This window comes from Labeo rohita, chromosome 24, assembly GCF_022985175.1.
Source record: "Labeo rohita strain BAU-BD-2019 chromosome 24, IGBB_LRoh.1.0, whole genome shotgun sequence".
Lineage (NCBI taxonomy): Eukaryota > Metazoa > Chordata > Actinopteri > Cypriniformes > Cyprinidae > Labeo > Labeo rohita.
Genome location: NC_066892.1, coordinates 14,314,448 through 14,334,487, shown reverse-complemented (window position 1 = coordinate 14,334,487; position 20,040 = coordinate 14,314,448). Strand labels below are relative to the sequence as shown.

The window sequence follows — 20,040 nt, the reverse complement described above, 5'->3', positions numbered from 1 at the left end:
AAGTGCAAGATGCAGGTCAAAAAGTTCAGCTCATTTTCTGTTATTACAGAGTGTTTGGAAATTAAACTGGTTAATGTTATCATCTGGCAGTGATTGTCTAAAATTGATTATATTCTCATATAAAATGCATCAAAGGGGGCGTAATGAATTATTTGGGTTCTGACTCATTTCACATGCCAACTAACAATAGACAATGCATATATAAGCACTTTTTGTCTACTACAGGCAAAGAGGAAACGCACTGTATAAATAACAAATATAATAACACTTTTTAAGGGTCATGTGAAAAAAGTCAAGCGAGCAAGCAAAGGTCAAAAAGATACAGTCGTGGCACTAAAGCAGTGACCTGACCCAAATATTAACCCGGCTTCCAGATGTGAAGAGACCTCTGGATTACAGCACCACTGTACTACAATAATGCTGCATTCCTAAAATCAACACTGCTTTCATCGCTGCAACCTCTCTGATGATCTTTCTCTGTCTACTAAGACAATAAAATATTAAAATACTAGAAAAAAAAGTTCTGATAAAGAAACAAACTGTTTTTAAGACATCTCATTTATCATTCTCTTCTTATTTAACAATTTTATTTTTGTATATATATATATATATATATATATATATATATATATAGTTAGGTATGGATGAGGATTTTTAAAAAACGGTAAGATACTAAAGAAAATGATTCATTATGTTCCATAACCTATTTTTTTCTTCTTCTCCATTTCAGTGAATTCTGGAAATAATTTAATTTATACACATATATAGAATAACCAATATGCAGAACAATGTTTACTTTTTGCACTACCAGTCAAAAGATTTGTAATGTTTTTTAAAGAGACTCTTGCATTTATTTGATTCAAAGTACAGCAAAAACAGTACAACTTTTTAAATATTTTATTATTTAAAATAACTGTTTTCTATATGAACATATTTTAAAATTTCATTTATTCCTGTGATTAAAGCTCAATTTTTAGCATCGTTACTCCAGTCACATGATCTTTCAGTCTTTCAGAAATCATTCTAATATTCTGATTTGCTCGAAAAACATTTATTATACATTTATTATGTTGAAAACAGCTCAGTAGAACTTTTTCAGGTTTCTTTGATGAATAGAAAGTTCAGAAGAACAGCATTGATCTGAAATAGAAATCTTTTGTAACATTATAAATGTCTTTATCATTCCGTTTGATCGATTTAAAGCATCCTTGCTAAATTAACAGTATTAATTTTTAAGTTACTCAACTGTTTTAAATATTGATAATGGTAATAATAAAAATGTTTTTCATATTAGAATGATTTCTGAACGATCATGTGACACTGAAGACTGGAGTGATGATGCTAAAAATGTAGCTTTGATCACAGGAATAAATTACATTTTAAAATATATTCAAATAGAAACAGTTACTTAAAATAGTAAAAATATTTCACAATATTACAGCGTTTGCTGTATTTTGGATCAAATGCAGGCTTGGAGAGCAGAAGAGACTTCTTTAAAAAAAACATTAAAAATCTTACTGTTCAAAAACTTTTGACTGGTAGCGTATTATTTTGTTTCTGATTTGACAGTACTTCATCAATACACTAAAACATTAGTGACTATTATTATTATTATTATTACAAATAATAAGTATTTGCTGCAAACTTACGTTTGTTCTGGGATATATCTAACTGTATCTAGAAGTAGAAACATTTGAATTTTTTTCTAATCATAAACTAATTTCAATGGCATTCAAAGTATAATATTTCTAAGCTCCTGTATCTCTAAAAAATGTGTAGCGCCTTAAGTATTTATCTGGAGACTCGCAGTTATTGCACAACTGAAACATGAACTCTATGGATGGGGGATCAACAAATATAAGGTCATGTGAAGTTAACAGTGTTGTGACATGAATTCGGTCTCGTCCCGTACAACAAAGTCTCTCATTTCAAAAGTATATTTGGAATTAAATTTTAATTTTGCACGCATCAATATCTATAAAATGCACCAGTCACGACGTGATCCTCCACATTGATATGAGAGAATTTAACTGTTTAAATGCAACAATGTAGCTATTGTGGCCATTGCATTCTTGTTAACCTTCCAATTTCGGTGGCTGTCGGCGTTCTGTGCAAGTTCTGTGAAGCAAACTTCATTTCGCGGTCAAAATTATTGGCGACATCGCGTTATCTAACATATTCCAAACTCAGACACATCCCGGGACAAACTATTGCAAGTTTCAACGGCCTAGCCAAGTCGTTTAAAATTACAAGAGATAAAATATGGATATAAAATGATCAAAATGTCGTTGTCTACTGTACCATTTTGATCCGAGGTCTCTAGCATCGAAGGAGTCCGCGAATAACTCCATTTGCGCAGGACTTCCGCTCGCCATGTAATAGTACGTTGGATTTTCACATTTCTTCAGTTTTCCTTCCCCTCACTGTTTTTTTTTCGCCGTGCTAGCAGCATTCAGACAGACAAAAATGCAGAGGCTGCTTTTGCAGTAGGAATTGGTGATTGGAGCTCAGGGATCATATGGGCTTTTGTCAGAAGTTTTAAAGGGCCATTGCACTGGATATTTTTTCCCCTGCCTGGGCTCTAGTCTACATCTACTGCTAAAAACGTGTATTCAATACGAACTGCCCTTGTGGGGACATGAAGCATTTGTCTCCCAGGTGCTCATGACCTTGTATGTCTGACAGCATCTCACCATCCTGAAACAGCAGGCAACCAGAACAATCCATATCCCTTGTGTTCAAATATGCATACTTTTTTACTAAACAGTGAGGATGTCTGAGTATACAGTATTTGTGATAGAGTAGGCAAACTTAAATCAGATGACATACTGTACCTGCTGAGATTTTGAAGTGAGCAACCAGTAAACCCCATCCCATGAGGCTATAGGAGCGAAGGAACTGTCGTGTGGAAAAGTTAGGAAGCAGTAACATCGCTCTTTGTGGTTAAACTGTACTTTGATGATTATTAGTATGTGTAGTACATCTAGAATAATTTATTAACAGCCAAAAGTGAATTCTGGATGTACAGCTCCCCCAATAGTAACTTTGTATATATGTAGAGGAAGCACTGAAACAAATTTATTTCACAAAATAAATACAACACTTGAAGGATTTCACAAACAAATGTAGTTTTATTTACAGGTGGCAAGATTCATTTAAATGGTGTATCAATAAGCAGCACTAGATACATTCAGCAAGACGTTTGTAGTTTTTATGTACAAATTAAAAAATGCACTGAGGGCAGTCTTTAAAACAAAACATTCATTTGTCAAAACTAAACATTTCCCAATCATGTCTACTACTGATTTGTCAAAACGTGACTTACATTTCACAGATTTTCATGTTTTAAGTACTGAGGTAAGTGGCTGTTGATATGAAACCTTGGATTTACATTTGAAAAGTTTATATGCTCCTTTTCTTAGGAGTACTAAAAAGTGTACCATAATAAAGCAGTGACTGTTTTTGTTTCGAATGTACATTCATAGACTTATTTGAAAAAATACAGCAGGATGTATGTGAATTACACATTGAATGATGATACAGTACTTCACCAAACTTAAACTGAGCAATTCAATCAGAAAAGCATATGAAGGACGATAGGAAGACTTAATGCTACAGTTCAGCTCAGCTGTATCGACTGCTTCGGCTATGACTCCGCCTCCTGGAGGAACTGCGACTGGAGCGATACGACCTGAACGGGAAGACAGCATCAAAGAATTAGATTCAGTGAGGGACGTTATCAAATTCAAACAATACATGGATTTATGACGTACCTGGACCTGCGGTCAGAGCTTTCGCTTCTCCGACGCCCTCTTCTCCTGCTACGACTACGGCTGCGGCTGGAATCACTATCGTAAGAGTCAGACCTGCATTTCCAGGACATAATTGAGAATCATTAAGCGACACTAGGATTGCAATCAAAATGCATTAATAATTTTGGCTCAATGTTTACCTTGATCTGTGGCGACCTCTGTACCGGCTTCTAGAACGACTTCTACTGTCTGTGCGGCTGCAACAAGATCACCATGGCATCTTAATTAAAAACATCTTAGTCGACATTAGACGTCATTAGATAAATATGTTTCAACACTTACCTACGGTATCTTCGGTAGGTGCTACTTCGAGAACGAGAATGTCCTCTGCTGTATCTACTCCTGCTTCTACTTCTACTGTAGCTCCTGTGTCAACCAGTAAAACATACAAAATTGACTTGACCTGAAAGATTGGACACATGAAGACATAAAACGTCTTTTGTAACCAACCTGGAAGAGTAGGTGTAGCTTCTGGACCTGCTCCTCGAGCGGCTGTATGAATGGGACCTACTTCTGCGGTGGGATCTGTGACTGGACACGGACGTTGACTTGTTCCGAGAGTGGGATCCGGCCCTTTCTCCTGTTGCCGGAATGGAGTCTTCTTCGCTTGAGCTGTCTTGATTCCTGGGTCTCTGATTTAACCGAGCCGTCTTTCGTACCTCGTCGAATAAGGATCCCGGACGGACTCTACTTTTGCTCTTGATCTCGATCTTGAGACCTTGGGTCTTTCCTTCCAGTTGATCCTTCTGCTTATTTATTTTTGTAATCAAAGGTTTTGTGGTAATGGCCTGCACAACAGTCATGCCTGTCAAAGGTTTCCATTTATTTTCAACTGCTGAGAAGGAACTGTCACCGGGTGCAGTTTCCTCTGGCTGACTGCCTTGAGGTAAAACAGATCCAGTACTTACAGAGTTTCCTTTTTCTATTTGAGGTGGAACTAGTGCACTACCATTATTTTGAATACTTTTTAGAGGGGAAAAGCCAATCGCTTTGGGACCTGGTTGCTTAGCTTCTGGAGGACATACGTCAGCTTTATTTGCATCTGTTGGTTTGCTACTTGCCAAGTTAGTGTCTGAACGATTGGTATGGATCTCTAGATGGCTCTGAGCTGGACTTCTTTCAGTATTGCTATTTAGCTTTGATTTTTGGCTTTCAGTCATCTTTCCATTCTCATCAATTCCTTTAGAAGACTCTACTGAAAATGCATCTTGTGATGATTCGAGAGTCCCTTGATCCTCATTCTTATTTTCCAAAACTTGGGGTTTAATCTTTCCAGGTTTAATACGCCTTTTTGTGCTGTCATTTACAGCATCAGGATTTGCTATGTGAAATTGCTTTGCTTGTGTGACTGAATCATCCTCCTCCCCTTCATCACCAAACTCCAGTGGAGGCTGCCAGTGAAATGTCTCTTTCGGCTTTTGGTGCTTCTTGGATTTCTTGGCTTTGGATCTGCGAGATCCAGACCTGGAAGAGTTCCTTCTCTTGTGCTTGTGCTTCCGCTTGGCTTTCTTGTTCTTGTGCTTTGAAGTTTTTGTGTCTGCAGATGGTTCCTCATCATTTTTTAATTCATTAGACATTTCTGCACCTTGGTTTGACTTGTTAGGTGGCCATAAAGGGAATTCATACTCCGATTCTGAACTAGCCTCTCCCTCTTCTTTTTCAGACACATGTTTGGCATCACTAACTACCTTTTTGTCTGGCATTTCAGAATCACTCTCAGATTCCCAGCAACGAGACAGAATTTGTCTCTTTTTCATTTCAGTAAGTCCTTCATGCTTAATAGGGAGTTGGTTGCGTTCCAGAGCAGTATTAGTCTTACTTGAGTTCTCTCCTTCACTTTCCCATCCAGATGCATTATTGTTGTCCACTAATGGTTCTTTCCTTTGACTGGGATTCGTGCCTTTCAGTGTGTTTCTCTGGTGTCCGTGGATAGCACTGTATGGATTATCTGATATGTCCTCTGAGGAGGGAGATGAATCTTTATGGCCACTACCGTGATTTGCATGCTTGTCCTTCTTTTGGCTACTTCTGTGAGATCTACGATGTTTTCTCTTTTTTTCAGTAGATCTTTCTTTGTATGAATCATAAGATTCTGACCTACTGCAGGATGAAGATCTGCTGCCGTACTGACTCTGTGATTTGCTCCTACTTCGTGACTGACTAGGTGACCTGCTCCTGGACAAACTGCTTTGCAGGAGCCTATCAGTTACATTATTGTTATTGCCGCTGGGGTCCCTTTGACTAACAGCTGTGTCTGGCTTTAGAGAGGACATTTCCTCCAGAGGTACATTTGATGATGGGCTGATTAGTGCATTTGAAGCTGGGGCTGATTTTACATTGACCTCTTGAATGCGGACGTAAGAGGGTTTCCAGGGTTTCTGGCCTGGTTTCCATCGTGAAGGAGGTGGACTGTCACTCAAAGGCAACACGGAGACACTCTCTGAAGTTGCTGCTGGTTGGGCTTTAGGTTCTTCACCTTGAACTGATTTAGAGACAGGCTTGTCTGATTTGGAAATACCTCCCTCTGTAGGCTTTGACTTTCGAGAGAATCTCAGCTCATTTCTTTTCCTGGAACGTGGTGGGGTTTCTGAACTATACCTAGAGTTTGATCTGGTTCTTGACCTTGTCCTGTATCTAGATCGAGAACGAGACCTAGAATGTGTAACAGACCGTCCTGAATGACTACGACTTGATCGAACCTGCTTATCAGACCTTGAGTGACTTCTGGAATAGGATCTGCTCTTGGACCTCGAATAAGATCGTGAATCTCTAGAAGAGCTCGATAAGTAACGTCTCCTTTCGGATTCTGATCGATACGATCTGTGGGAGTGACGCGACGACGAGCGAGAGTAAGAACGAGAACGTGATCGAGAATGTCTCCTTTCAGCACGACTTGAGTGTTTTGACCTCTTGCCTGAGGACCCAGACAACTCATCCTCAGAGTGGGAGGTCTCCTTGGTCTTGTCCTTTTTATGTTTCTTTGAGTGCTTTCGTTTCTTAGTTTTCTTCTTGCGTTTGTTTTTCTTTTTTTCTTTTCTAGATCGATGGTGGCTGGAATATACAGAAGCCTCACTTAAGGAATGCTCTTCTGATCTTGACCTAGACCTTGGGGTGTCACTTCTGTCATCCCATCTGTTTGAAGAAAAAATCAAAAGAATATAAACTTTATATAAACCAGAAATTAGCTTGGCACGTACAATAATTTTGAAATTCACAATGATCATTCAAATGGTGTAAGAACACACCTTTCTCCTTTACTCCATCTCTCCACACTGGGGGGCTGGTAAGCCTTGGTCCTCTGCATTTCCTCTTTCCAATGTGGAGGAGTCTCACTGCTCCCCCGTTCCCCTTCAGACTCTGAACGGGACTTCGACCGAGGGGGTGTATGGTACCTCTGCAGAGGGAATAAAAAAGCAACAGCATTTCAAACATGGTCAAGTCAATGTGAAATCATTCAAATTAAATAATTTTAATAATAATAACTAAAACAGCTGGGTTTGTAAAAAAGCATTTTGTCCACTGTGCTTTATTCAGTGTCACTCAGTGCCTTCTGTATGTGGTATAAATGTATTTTACAGCTGCCATACCATAGTACCACGGCCTTTGATCTTGCGTCCAGATTTTGTGACAGCTGGTTTGGTGTCATTTGGTGCCACGGCTGTGTCCTGCACAGCCCTATTGGGGGGGAAAAGTATCAGTTGCAAGACTGGTTTAATATATATTATCAAAGCTGAAACATTAATCATTAAACAAGGACAAAAGCTGCTAAAATATAAATCACTTTAGGTTTTATAGTAATGCTTTAAAATCTGAGCCCAGAGAATGTCAGATATTATCTAATAACTGAGGATGCTCGTGATGTTTAAGTGAAATGAGGAACATCTGTTTCTTGAATTGTACAAAAGAGACAAACGTTTTTGTTGTCTCCTCCTGGGTAGGCATGTCTCTGCGGAGCAGGAAACGGTTCTCTGGCACGGGTGGGATCTCTTCTGGTCGAACCACAGGCTTCTCCCGCTTTACATTCTGCTCAGCCTCACCATCATCTTCCTCCGCCATCTCTCCCTCAGCATGACTGTGAATCAGGACAAGAGTAGGCAGTGTATTTCTATTATACAACCAAAACAAAGGCCGACCATAAAAAGCATCAACAAAACATCAGCTCAGATTTCTAAATTATTCCTTGGTGACTCCTTTGGGTTTGAAAAGGATATCAATGTACTATTTTTACCGTGACTGTGATAGCTGAAAAGTGTCAGTACAGGCTAATACCAAAAGTGTTATTCCTATAGATCACTGGCTTAAAAACAAATAAATGCAAATATGTGACCCTGGACCACAAAACCAGTCATAATTTTTCAAAACTGAGATCTATACATCATCTGATCGTGGAATAAATAAGCTTTCCACTGATGTATGGTTTGTTAGGACAGGACAATATTTGGCCAAAGGTACAACTATTTGAAAATCTGGAATCTGAGGGTGCAAAAGGATCAACATATTGAGAAAATCGCCTTTAAAGTGGTCCAAATGAAGTTCTTAGCAATGCATAAAACTCAATAAAACTCAATAAAACTTTCACTGTGCATATCAGGAACTGGTTACAATCATTTACCTTTCATGTCCTGCTGCTTTACTTGTCTCTCTGTCCTTCTTTGTCTCTCTTCGTTTTCTCTTTGAGAGCTTACTCTTTGAGTTTCTTTTCCTCTTTCGAGATGCATAATTTTTGTCAGACTCTCCATCAGATGAGGAATACTGAGATGTCTCAGAGGAACTCTGAGAGTCATCCTCAGAATGGAATGCTTTCCTTCTTTTGCCTTGAAGAACTAGAGAAGATACATCAAACTTCAGTCTGAAAATGTACACCACAGAATGTAATTTTTTCATTCTCTTTATGTATGACTACATTATCAATGTGCAAAGCATGTGCATTTATTTTGTGCCAGAGCTTTCTGTACAAGGCACAGCATAAACAATATATACTGAACAACACTATCTGTGTTCCATATGGTACACTATACACTATGCATTTAAAGAAACAATTCACCCAAAAATGAAAATTCTGTAAGACTTTTGTTCATCTTCGGAACACAAATTATGATATTTCTGATTAAATCCAAGAGCTTTCTGACACTGCATAGACAGCAACACAACTACCACATTCAAGGCCCAGAAAGGTAATAAGTACATCATTAAAATAGTCTATGTGACATCAGTAGTTCAACCTTAATTTTAGGAAGTTACAAGAATACTTTTTGTGCGCAAAGAAAACTAAAATTACGGCTTCATTTAACAATTTATTCTCTTCGGTGTCAGCCTTTGACGTGTTCACGAGAACCCTTCTGGCCCTTAAACGCGAGTTGCGTCGCTGTCTATGCCGGGTCAGAAAGCTCTCGGATTTAATAAAAAAAATTTTTTTATTTGCGTTCCGAAGATGAACGAAGGTCTTACGGGTTTGAAATGACATAAGGGTGAGTAATTAATGACAGAATTTTTATTTTTGGGTGAACTGTCCCTTTAACTGTCTAGTGTATGAACTATATAAGATTACTCTGTCATCCAAGTCTAATAGCCCTTCCCCCTCCAGTAAGTAATTAAAGATGCGACAGTTAAGTGTATGAGGTGTCCAATATTCCACACTTAATTAACATTTTTTCAGTTAATTAAGTGCGTCATTCTGGCATCTGAAAGTTTTTTCATGATATGCACAGAATAGTGCATAAATATCTGCTCAGACTGACATGATAAAAATAGAAATCAAGTGACTGGAAAAAAGGTTTGGCTGCACATCACTTGCTGTGTGTGGTTAAGGCAAAAACTCAACATGGAAGAGATGTGACTGTTACTTGACGCTTTGTTGCGTCACGCATGGTTAGGACACAGTGTAACCATGTGTATTAAACTTGGCACCTGCAGTATTTCAAAGCACCCGTCATTTTGTTGACCTTTCACAGTTCCATTTTTAAACACCGTATTTCACTCCATAACATAGTTGATGTATGGATTAAAAAATATTCTCCATTAGGTAAAGACAAATTCAGACAGCATAGTGACAGGCGGAAGGAGTGAAGCCAAAATTCCCAGTTTATTTCTCACACTCAGGAACAAGCTTACCGTCGTTAGCAGACTTTGTAATCAGCTGTCCGCAGTCAATCACTCTGACGTCAGCGTAGGGCCTGCTGGCTGAGTCGGTCTTCAGCCCTTCGATTTTCTTTATGACCTCAAAGCCAGAGATGACCAGCCCGAAGACCACATGCACTCTAAATTAGACCAACAATCCTTACAGTTATAAGAAATTGTAGGATTTAGGGGAAAACCTTACTCCTAATACATCATTATGAACATACCCATCTAGATGAGGTGCTGTTTTAGTAGTTCTGTTGTCAGGTAATGAAGTCCAGGTCGTCCAACAGGGACATGTGAGTAGGGAAAGATAAAGGGAAATAAATTTAGTTAAAAAGCATTCAGTGTGTCATCAAGAAGAAATTTGTAAGAAACAATTCAAACACTGAGGAATTTAAAACCAGCAGTGCTTGCAAAATAACATTGGCTGGATGAATAAATACTAATGATGAACAGGAACATGTCCAACTTCTGCCAACATTATGCTGACAAAACCAATTAAACCTGTTTAGAAATATCATAGGGACAACTTCAATTAGAAATCAATCAATGAAAGACCTCAGGTTCTCTGTGCTGGTAGAACAGTTTTTTAATGAGGTAAAAATTATTTAAAGATAAATAAGAAGCCAGTGCTAGCTAAAAGCAACCAGAAATACAGTCAGGAGAGAGAAGCACAGCCTTGGAGAGACACTTTACCTTGGTAGAGCAGGATGCTAGAGTTTCTGCAAATTTTACACAAAAACGGCAAGAGAAAAATTGTAATACATTTGTAGGCAAAAAGGAATTCTTTCTGATTATAAAATATTTCTAAATGCACATTGACAAGGGAAAAGGGAGATGAAAATGCACCTGCATCCCACATGAACATGTAGACTATGTAGAGTCTCCAAACTAAATGTATATATGTGGTAGAGAGATTGAGGAAGTGTGGGAAAGTTAGAGAGACTGTGAACGGCAAAAGGGGAAACTAAGATGATTGTTCTACTAATGCAGAACAAATAAAATGTTCTGTCTTCACCATTTTCCTTTACTATTAAAAATCACTAGTGGTCTTTAAAGAAGTTGTTCACTTCCAGAACAAAAATTTACAGATAATGTACTCACCCCCTTGTCATCCAAGATGTTTGTGTCTTTCTTTCTTCAGTCGTAAAGAAATTATGTTTTTAAGGACAACATTTCAGGATTTTTCTCCATATAGTGGACTTCAGTGGTGCCCACGATTTTGAACTTCCAACCTTTGAGGTTAAAAAGTATATAAATTGTACTCGCCTGGGATCGTTTGGAGTTCTTTGAAGCTGCGTTTAAACTGTATTTTAGAAGTTCAGAATTGGGGGCACCATTGACGTCCACTATATAGAGAAAAATCCTGAAATGTTTTCCTCAAAAAACAATTTCTTATCAACTGAAGAAGGAAAGACTTGAACTTGGATGACAAGGGGGTGAGTACATTATCTGTAAATTTTTGTTCTGGAAGTGAACTTCTCCTTTAAAAATTGGATTGATGTTGCCAACAACTTGAGATTGATGCAAGTACATCACTTGGGTCAAAGTTAAAAGCCCAGATGCTCTTTGTGGTTTTTGGCCAAGCTTTTAAAACACATACAGGCTTTCGTACGCACATCATTATTAAGGCTATGACTGAAGCAAAAGAGTTGTGTAGAAATGATCTGAATACTGAGGGAATACATAATCTATACGTATCGCATGTGTCATTTAATAGTGACCAGTCAGTCATATTAAATGGTAAGCAGAAGATCTGGTGATGAATGGTTGTTTCTAATCACACATACACCCTTTCTGTGTTTTATACCAGAGTAAATAGTACTTACATGAAGAATTGGGACCCATTTGTGTCTTTGCCACGGTTGGCCATCGACAAGAGGAAGGCTCTATCGTGTTTGAGAGTAAAGTTCTCATCTGTTGAAGAGAGATACGGACAGAAAAGGACACTGAGTGCTTGTCGAATGCTTCGAAAAGTGGTGTTAAGGAGAAGGACAGAAGCAGGCAAAGAGATGTTCATGAACACCTGATATCAGTGATTCTTCTATGCTGCTTCTTGAGTGTTTCTCATGCTCTTTAGTGTAAAAGCGAGAGATTTTCTACTAAAACAACTACTGGTTACACTACCAGTCAAAAGTTTTTGAACAGTAAGATTTTGAATGTTTTTAAAGGAGTCTCTTTTGCTCACCAAGCCTGCATTTATTTGATCTAAAGTACAGCAAAAACAGTACAATTTTGAAATATTTTTACTATTTAAAATAACCTTTTCTATTTGAGTATATTTAAAATGTAATATATTTCTGTGATTCCAAAGCTGAATTTTTAGCATCATTAATCCAGTCACATGATCCTTCAGAAATCATTGTAACAGTCTGATTTGCTGCTCAGAAAACATTTATTGTTATTATGTTGAAAACAGACAATTTTTTCAGGTTTCTTTGATGAATAGGAAGTTCAGAAGAACAGCATTTATGTGAAACATAACATTTTAAATGTCTTTATCACTTTCGATCAATTTAAAGCATCCTCGCTAAATAAAAGTATTAATTTCTATAATTTCTTTTCCAAAAAAGGAAGAAAATTATACTGACTCTAAGCTTTTAAATAGTGTATAATGTTACAAAAGGTATTTATTTCAGATAAATGGTGATCTTTAGATCTTTCCATTCATCAAAGAAATCTGAAAAAAAGTACTCAGTTGTTTTAAATATTGATAATAATAATAAAAATAATAATAAATGTTTCTTGAACAGCAAATCAGCATATTAGATTGATTTCTGAAGGATCATGTGACACACAGACGACTGGAGTAATGATGCTAAAAATGTAGCTTTGATCAGAGGAATAAATTACATTTTTAAATGTATTCATATAGAAACAGTTATTTAAAATAGTAAAAATATTTCAAATTTTTTCTCTTTTTGCTGTGCTTTAGATTAAATAAATGCAGGTTTGGTGAGCAGGAGAGACTTTAAAAATCATTAAAACATTAAAAATCTTACTGTTCAAAAACTTTTGACCGCAAGTGTACATCAAAACCTTTTTTCAAGTTGGGCCAATTGTTTCAACAAAAGGAACAGTTCGTCCAAAACTGAAAATTCTGTCATTAATTTCTTATTCTCATGTCATTCCAACTCAGGTGATGAGGAACACCAAAGGATAAGTTTATAATCACATACAGCTTTTTGCTTTTCAGCTTTCAAGCTTCAAAAAAGATGTAAAATATCCATAAAAGTTTTATAAAGAAGTATTGTAAAAGTTAATTACAATTGCTTGGAAAAGATTGACCAGCACGATATTTAAATTTTCTTTTTTGCTCTACTAAATTAAGGAATGTAGGTTTGGAATGACATGAGAGATGAACATGACCTTTTTGGTCGAACTAATCCTTTTAAAAGTTGGATTACGTTCAGAAGCATTACATTTTATGACAACCCATCCTGGAAAAATAAAGAAAGAAACTAAATAAACCATCAAAAAAAGAGAAGTCAGTTAACCAAATCAATTTCATGGTCCACATATCCATGAGCACACTGTGCAGCGTGGACGTTTTTGTCATGGTTCACATTAAGGATTGGGAATGAGGAATGTTTAGTCTACATTGTGTTACTGCACTGTGCACATCTCTTACCTTCTCATTTTGCAAAAGACCACAATCTCTATAAATAAAAGAATATGTTGAAAATTTTAGGCAAGAAGACTGGACCTTTAAATAAATAAATAGCCCTTATTCTCCATGCTGACTCAAAAAGAAGATCATTATAAGATCACAGGAATAAAACAAAAGCTACGGCGAGATAAAAACTATGACTGGTAATGCATGCACAGAACTGAGATGCCCAAGTCATGCAAAAGTTGTTTAAACACTCAAATTAAGGTTACGGAGTGCTTGATAAAGAACAGAACACATCTAAAAATGGCTTACCTTCAAAGAAACCACCATATATAGATTCTCCTCCTCTTCCATTGCCTAAGCAAACAAAATCACATTCACTTACAAGAACAGACAACTCAATATAACTAATAAAGGCATAAGATCTCCACATATCCGGATCACTGCACATACCCTCAGTGAAATCACCCCCCTGGATCATGAAGTTCTTTACCACTCGATGGAAAGTTGAGCCTTTATAGCATAATTTTTTCCCTGTAGTTCTGCCACTGCCTTTCTCGCCTGCAAGCAAACCAAAGAAATATATTTTTGATTACATAAACCAAACCAAAAACCAACATTTCACAGACTAAGCTCTTAAAAAGACACAGACAAACTTAAAAGGATAGTTTGCTTTAAAATGAAAATTCTGTCATTATTTCTCACCCTCATGTCTTTCCAAACCCATAAGACCTTCGTTCACCTTCAGAACACAAATTAAGATATTTTTGATGAAATCTGACAGCTTTCTGACCCTGCATAGACAGCAATGCAACTACTATGTTCAAGGCCCAGAAAGGTAAGAAGGACATTGCTGAAATAGTCCATGCGGCATCCGAAGATCTTACAGGTTTGGAACAACATAAAGGGTGAGTAATTTATGACAGAATTATCTTTTTGGGTGAGCTATCCCTTTAACAAACTAATACTAATACTATAAAGTACTGTACTCTGAACTGGACTCAGTTCTGAAGTATACAGTTACAGAGACACCAAAAGGTTAATCCTATCCGATCAGCATGGAAGAGATGCCAATAAACTGAAATGAATACGGGTGGGTGAGGGTGTGGGTGCCATGGGGATTGGCATATATGCAATACAACAGTCAGCTGAAGGCATGTGTCTCTTATTTCAATCTCAGCTGGTGAGAAAAAAGATCCCTGTATTGATCCAAACCATTACTAGCTGTAATTTACGACTAAACCTTTTCAATGCAAGACTTAATGTGGCTTTTGTTTTCTAGGAACAGGCTGTAAATACAGCTTTGGTTCATTCTTCAGTGCTGTCAGCAAAACACCTGCACTTGTCATTATACAGCCAGGATTTAGTCACCTCCAGGTTTATTTTTGTGCTATTGCCCTATAAGCTTATGCTTGTATAATTGGACATGAATAGGTATTATATAAAGGTTGGTTGCCAGCTTACTTGACTATATTCACTGCGATTAACAAGTTGAAATAGTATAAAAGAGCTATGTAAAAAAAAAAATGTTTTTTATAAATGGATCCAAGGTTGACTGTGTTAAAAAAAAAACAAATTAAGTGTGTGTGTGAAGTAATATAATTTCCTAAGAGAATATTGGTTAAAGGAGTTGTTTACAGGTTTAAATACAAAGTCTATGTTAGGTATACATACCAGTGCACAGGCAAAGAAAATTTTTGCTTGTCTTGGGACAAATATCGGAGAACAGTTGAAAGACAATTCGTCCAACTGGAAGAAAGCAAAAGAAAACACTATAATCATGGATCACAAATCTTACACCTGTATGTATTGTGTATAAGTTTTAAAATTAATGATAAAAAGGCCTTTTTTAGATTAGTTTGACTACTGCAATTCAACTTATAGGCTTTAACCTTCACATTCAAATGCAATCAGGGTCAAAAGTTTACATACACCTTGCAGAATCTGGAAAATGTGAATTATTTTACCAAAATAAGAGGGATCATTCAAAATGCATGAATTTTTTTTTTAGTACTGACCTGAATAAGATAAAACAGTAGTTGCATTTATAAAAATGACCCTGTTCAAAAGTTTACATACACTTGATTTTTAATACTGTGTTGTTACCTGGATGATCCACAGCTGTGTTTTTTTTTGTTTGTTAAGTAATAGTTGTTCATAAGTCCTTTGTTTGTCCTGAACAGTTAAACTGCCTGCTGTTCTTCAGAAAAGTTCTTCAGGTCCCACAAAGTCTTTGGGTTTGAACCCTTTCCAACAATGAATGTATGATTTTGAGATCCATCTTTTCACACTGAGGACAACTGAAGGACTCATATACAACTATTACAGAAGGTTCAAACGCTCACTTTTGCTTCAAAAGGAAACACAATGCATTAAGAGCTAGGGGGTAAAAACTTTTGGGATTTGAAGATCAGGGTAAATGTAACTTATTTTTGTGTTCTGGGAAACTTGTAAGTATCTTCTGTAGCTTCTGAACAGAAGGTTCAAACGCTCACTGAAGCCTCAGAAGTAAACACGATGCACTGAGAGCCAGGGGTGAAAACTTTTGAACAGAATGAAGATGTTTTTTCTTATTTTGCCTAAATATCATATTTTTTCATTTAGTACTGTCCTTCAGAATCAACAGAAGATACTTACATGTTTCCCAGAAGACAAAATAATTTAATTTACCCTGATCTTTACATTCAAAAAGTTCTGAATGTGTATGTAAACTTTTGAAAAGGACTATGTACACTATATGTAAACGTCTTCTATGTGAAATATCTTATTCAGGTCAGTACTAAATAAAAAAATAACATGAATTTTGTATGATCCCTCTTATTCTGATAACATAATTAACATTTTGCATTTTCTGCAAGGTGTATGTAAACTTTTGACTTCAACTATACAGGCACATTCAAATTAAGTGTGCTTTTGCATTGTATCTAAAACCAGCATATTTTAAAGCAAGATTTAAGCTTGCTTAAAGAAAGCCATTATGAGATTAGTGTGACTATTGCAATTCAACTTACAGGCTATAACTTTCATGTTAACTTCAGTGTAGTGCAACACTGAACATCTTTATATTCAAATATAGGTGCATTTAAATTTAGGTGTGTTTTTGCATAGTACATAAAGCTAGGCTTATCCATTTTATTTATAAGCAACAAAATGAACATAAACAGGGTGTTAAAACATTTGCTTTGTAAAATACGGGGTGTAAAATCACAAAATAAGAGGTTTTGGTTTTATGACGCAGACATCTCTCTTAAAACACATCATTAGTGGTAGACTGAGGTGAAACCCAGACGTTATTTAGTGCACACTACATCTGTGGTTCATTAAAAGAGCCCTGCAGGTCAGGGTGTGGACTGCCACAACAGCTTCTCATACTGTATACTGGAACAGGTATTAGAACTGCCATTACAAAACATGCACATTTAATGTTTTACTTTCACTATTTGATGTTTATTACTATGTGGTTTAACTATTTATCTTTTATAAAAACTTCAACATTTACGATTTGCAGAATGTAATCTAAAAGAAAACATTTTAAGCGTTTCTCTATTAAAACATGTACTGTTTGACCTTCAGACAAGACTATTTTACAACCAAATAGAAATCACTGTCATGTCTTACCTGGTTCTCTGTTGATCTCCACATCAAAATAGCACTGAGGGCGATCTTTCACCCCCATTCTGTAAAGAGAGTGGGCTTCCTGTAGTGTAAAATCACAGCAAAACACTGTTAAATCTTGTATTTCCAAATCACCTATGCCAGAAAGAAATACATTTCATTTCAGATATCTTCCAGGATACTGTTTTTCTCTCCAGGTGACATGAACAAAAAGTGAACAGAAAGTCACACACTGAGATTGGGGAAGTGTTTTGGTTAACCAATGAAATGCAAATCTCCCTGCATGCCCCTCCAACCTCAACTTCCACCCCCTTTTTCGAGCACTGCTCTGTCTGTCACCGGGTCTGCTGTTGGACGCCACCCTAGTGTGAAGAATGAGACATTGTTGCCGTGATGTGTGCTGTCATCCTAAACTAGGAACCCTGGTTTAACCAGATGTGTGCTATCTTTGGGCTGTGTTTAGAGACAGTTTAGCTTTTGATTGGGGAGGAGCTCAAAACATTGTTTAGTAACGACCAAAACAAGAACAAGAACTCAAACAAATAGAAGTAGCGACAGATCATTTCTTCTTGTATTGTGACGTACCTAATAGTTTTAATAGATTATTAGGGGAAAAAAAATGTGTCTGGGACTTGGTTGTATGTATCAGTTGTTGATTACATTTAGCATTATGAGAGTGAGAGTGAGAGTTCAAATAGCTGAGCAAAACATCATAATAATCCACAAGCAATCATCACGACTCAAGTCCATAAATTACCACCTTGTGAAGTGAAAAGCTGCATTTCTATAAGAAACTAGCCCATCATAAAGGCGTTTTAACTTTAAATTGACACGTTTGGCCAACATACCACTTTATAATTCATAACAGTGCATCCTCCAGTATCTTTTTACATTAAAACCCACTGATATATTTGTTTAGAACTATTTTTGCTTTTAAACTGTGCTTCATCTGTGCATATTTCTCTCCTGATTCAGACAATATTACTTTTTTTTGTTTTTGAGAACACAATACTATGGATAGAGGACTCTACGTTAGCCGAAAGCAATGAAGGTATGAAGACATCACATTATGGTCTGGAGTAATGTGGATTACTTGAGAGGTTTTTATCAGCTGTTTAAACTGTCATTCTGATGGCACCCATTCACTGGTGAGCAAGAGATGTAAGGCTGAATTTCTCCAAATCTGTTTCGAATCTTGGATCTGTCTCAAAACTTTTCACGGCACGTCAAACAGCATTTTCTCGAATCACAGACACTCAAGTCTTTTAGCTGAGCAGTGGAATGACTTGCCATCAGATTAACACAACATCTCAAATTACAAGAAGGGAATGAAGTTATTGAACTTCCTTATGGTACATATCATGTTACAACTGCGGAAAATGTCATGCCAGCTGCTTTCCCATATCAAAATAACTCTGTTTATCAGTTCTCTGATTGCTAACACAGGCTGTCTGCTTGGGGAAAATGGCAAATGTCAGAGTGAATGTCACAGGAGGAGAAAAAGAACACTTCCATGTGTCAGATCTGGAAAACACCTTAAATACATAAGACCCTCCCAGATCCAACTGAACTAGAATAGCTTGCTTAAGTGAAATTTTGAGATTGATTAAAACTTGACAACTTTAAATCAATGTTAAAAGTTCATTTAACAAGTAAGCTCTTCCAGAACAAAACATCTGTTAATGCTTTCAAGGACGTTCAGCAGCGTTCAGTTACATGACTTCTGCAGATTCAAATCCATGGGTTGCATAATTATTTTCAATAAGCACAGAGTTGATGTTCAACAGCATTACACAGGGCACTCTTAACAACAACAACAGACAATATCTGCAGTTATAATCCATTCTCAGACAGGTTACATAATGTAGATCAGGCCGACTTGTACTACATAACACATAAACACAATAACACGTTTATTTACACCAATATGACAGTAGCAGTCATGGAGAGGTTTAAAGAAATGTGCATAATGTGCACATTTACATATAAAATTTAAATTTAAATTCAATTTAAAAAATATCACAAGTATGACTGTATCAATTAACAAACTTAAATTAAACTAAAGCATTTCAGAGAATGCAAAATGAGGTGTTCGTTGAGACTATTAACGTTAGCCAATGGCTAAACTGATGGAGCGTAACGTTAACTTAGCTAACACAACACCTCATGAGTGAAGTCAAACAAAAAACAATTTTTTATTCAACTGTAAAATATAACTATAGATACTACGATTCAATGTTTTGGTTTCAGGCTAAAGTCGTTTGGTTGATGGCAGGCTAACATTGTTTAACATTCAATGCTAACTGGTAATGTTTAAGAACCCGGAAAGGGATCTTCAAAGGCAATTTTTTAATTATATAAAAAAAGTATGATTCAGATATAGTCATATAGTCGTAGTGCTGACATAGACGTAACGTTTAATTGCATTACACTTACCTGCGTAAGTAGTTAAAGGGCAAAAAGCTTTTAAAAACTAAACCCGCTCTGTCTGCTATCCGCTGTAGCTCCTACCGTGTTGCCAGATCTCTCATGAGAACCGAGCATGATGTTTTTGTTTGAGGGGTGTGGTGAAAGAATGCCCTGATAAATTGATAAATTGATTCATTTTCATAAATACTACTGTAACAACCACATATCTTTCCTCTCCAACTGGAATATTTTCTGTATATAATCCTAAAAATCGTAACCCACGAAATTTGATTAGAGTTTATAAGGGGATTAAAAAAAGAGGACGTGGCAACAGTGTTTCTCTAGTTTATATTCCGCTTTACATTGAGATGCTGCACAGCCGCCGACTGTCGGAAGCCAACAGTTACCAATATCAAAAATAGTTGTTTCTTCTGCCACGAGAATATCGAAAATGATTTATATAAGTTAATA

At 36.7% G+C, this 20,040-nt stretch overlaps 2 protein-coding genes across 4 annotated transcripts in view; both read right to left on the bottom strand.

Annotated features, from left to right (window-relative positions):
• The window catches only part of zbtb47b (zinc finger and BTB domain containing 47b), a 33,375-nt gene extending 30,796 nt beyond the window's left edge, over positions 1 to 2,579 (bottom strand). The window contains exon 1 of the mRNA XM_051097987.1: positions 2,302 to 2,579. The gene's annotated coding sequence lies outside the window, so the exon portion shown is untranslated. The remainder of the gene's footprint in view (positions 1 to 2,301) is intronic.
• Positions 2,580 to 3,111: 532 nt separating this feature from the next.
• nktr (natural killer cell triggering receptor) lies at positions 3,112 to 19,730 on the bottom strand. Of its 3 annotated transcripts, XM_051097978.1 has the most exons (17): positions 19,597 to 19,730; positions 17,164 to 17,242; positions 15,220 to 15,294; positions 13,999 to 14,106; positions 13,858 to 13,902; positions 11,762 to 11,849; positions 10,157 to 10,186; positions 9,924 to 10,069; positions 8,425 to 8,635; positions 7,726 to 7,884; positions 7,400 to 7,487; positions 7,058 to 7,206; positions 4,263 to 6,944; positions 4,095 to 4,178; positions 3,953 to 4,009; positions 3,774 to 3,866; positions 3,112 to 3,691 (listed from the first exon to the last, which is right to left on the bottom strand). In XM_051097978.1, exons 2-17 carry the CDS (start codon positions 17,219 to 17,221, stop codon positions 3,625 to 3,627), a joined length of 4,140 nt encoding a protein of 1,379 aa, XP_050953935.1. In that variant the 5' UTR covers positions 17,222 to 17,242; positions 19,597 to 19,730; the 3' UTR covers positions 3,112 to 3,624. The 3 variants fall into 3 exon arrangements, with proteins under 3 accessions (XP_050953935.1, XP_050953936.1, XP_050953937.1); XM_051097979.1 differs by lacking the exons at positions 15,220 to 15,294; positions 17,164 to 17,242; positions 19,597 to 19,730 and adding an exon at positions 13,564 to 13,591 and having other exon boundaries at positions 13,999 to 14,074; XM_051097980.1 differs by lacking the exons at positions 13,858 to 13,902; positions 13,999 to 14,106; positions 15,220 to 15,294; positions 17,164 to 17,242; positions 19,597 to 19,730 and adding an exon at positions 13,564 to 13,851.
• Positions 19,731 to 20,040: the final 310 nt, after the last annotated feature.

Bases quoted from the DNA above. Each gene is read 5' to 3' on its own strand.
- nktr (XM_051097978.1), bottom strand. From the start codon at position 17,221: ATGGGGGTGAAAGATCGCCCTCAGTGCTATTTTGATGTGGAGATCAAC. The intron at 10,070-10,156 runs GTATGTTCATAA...GGTCTAATTTAG, and splicing joins ACAGCACCTCATCTAGATGG to AGTGCATGTGGTCTTCGGGC. The intron at 8,636-9,923 runs GTAAGCTTGTTC...TATCTTCTCTAG, and splicing joins TACAAAGTCTGCTAACGACG to TTCTTCAAGGCAAAAGAAGG.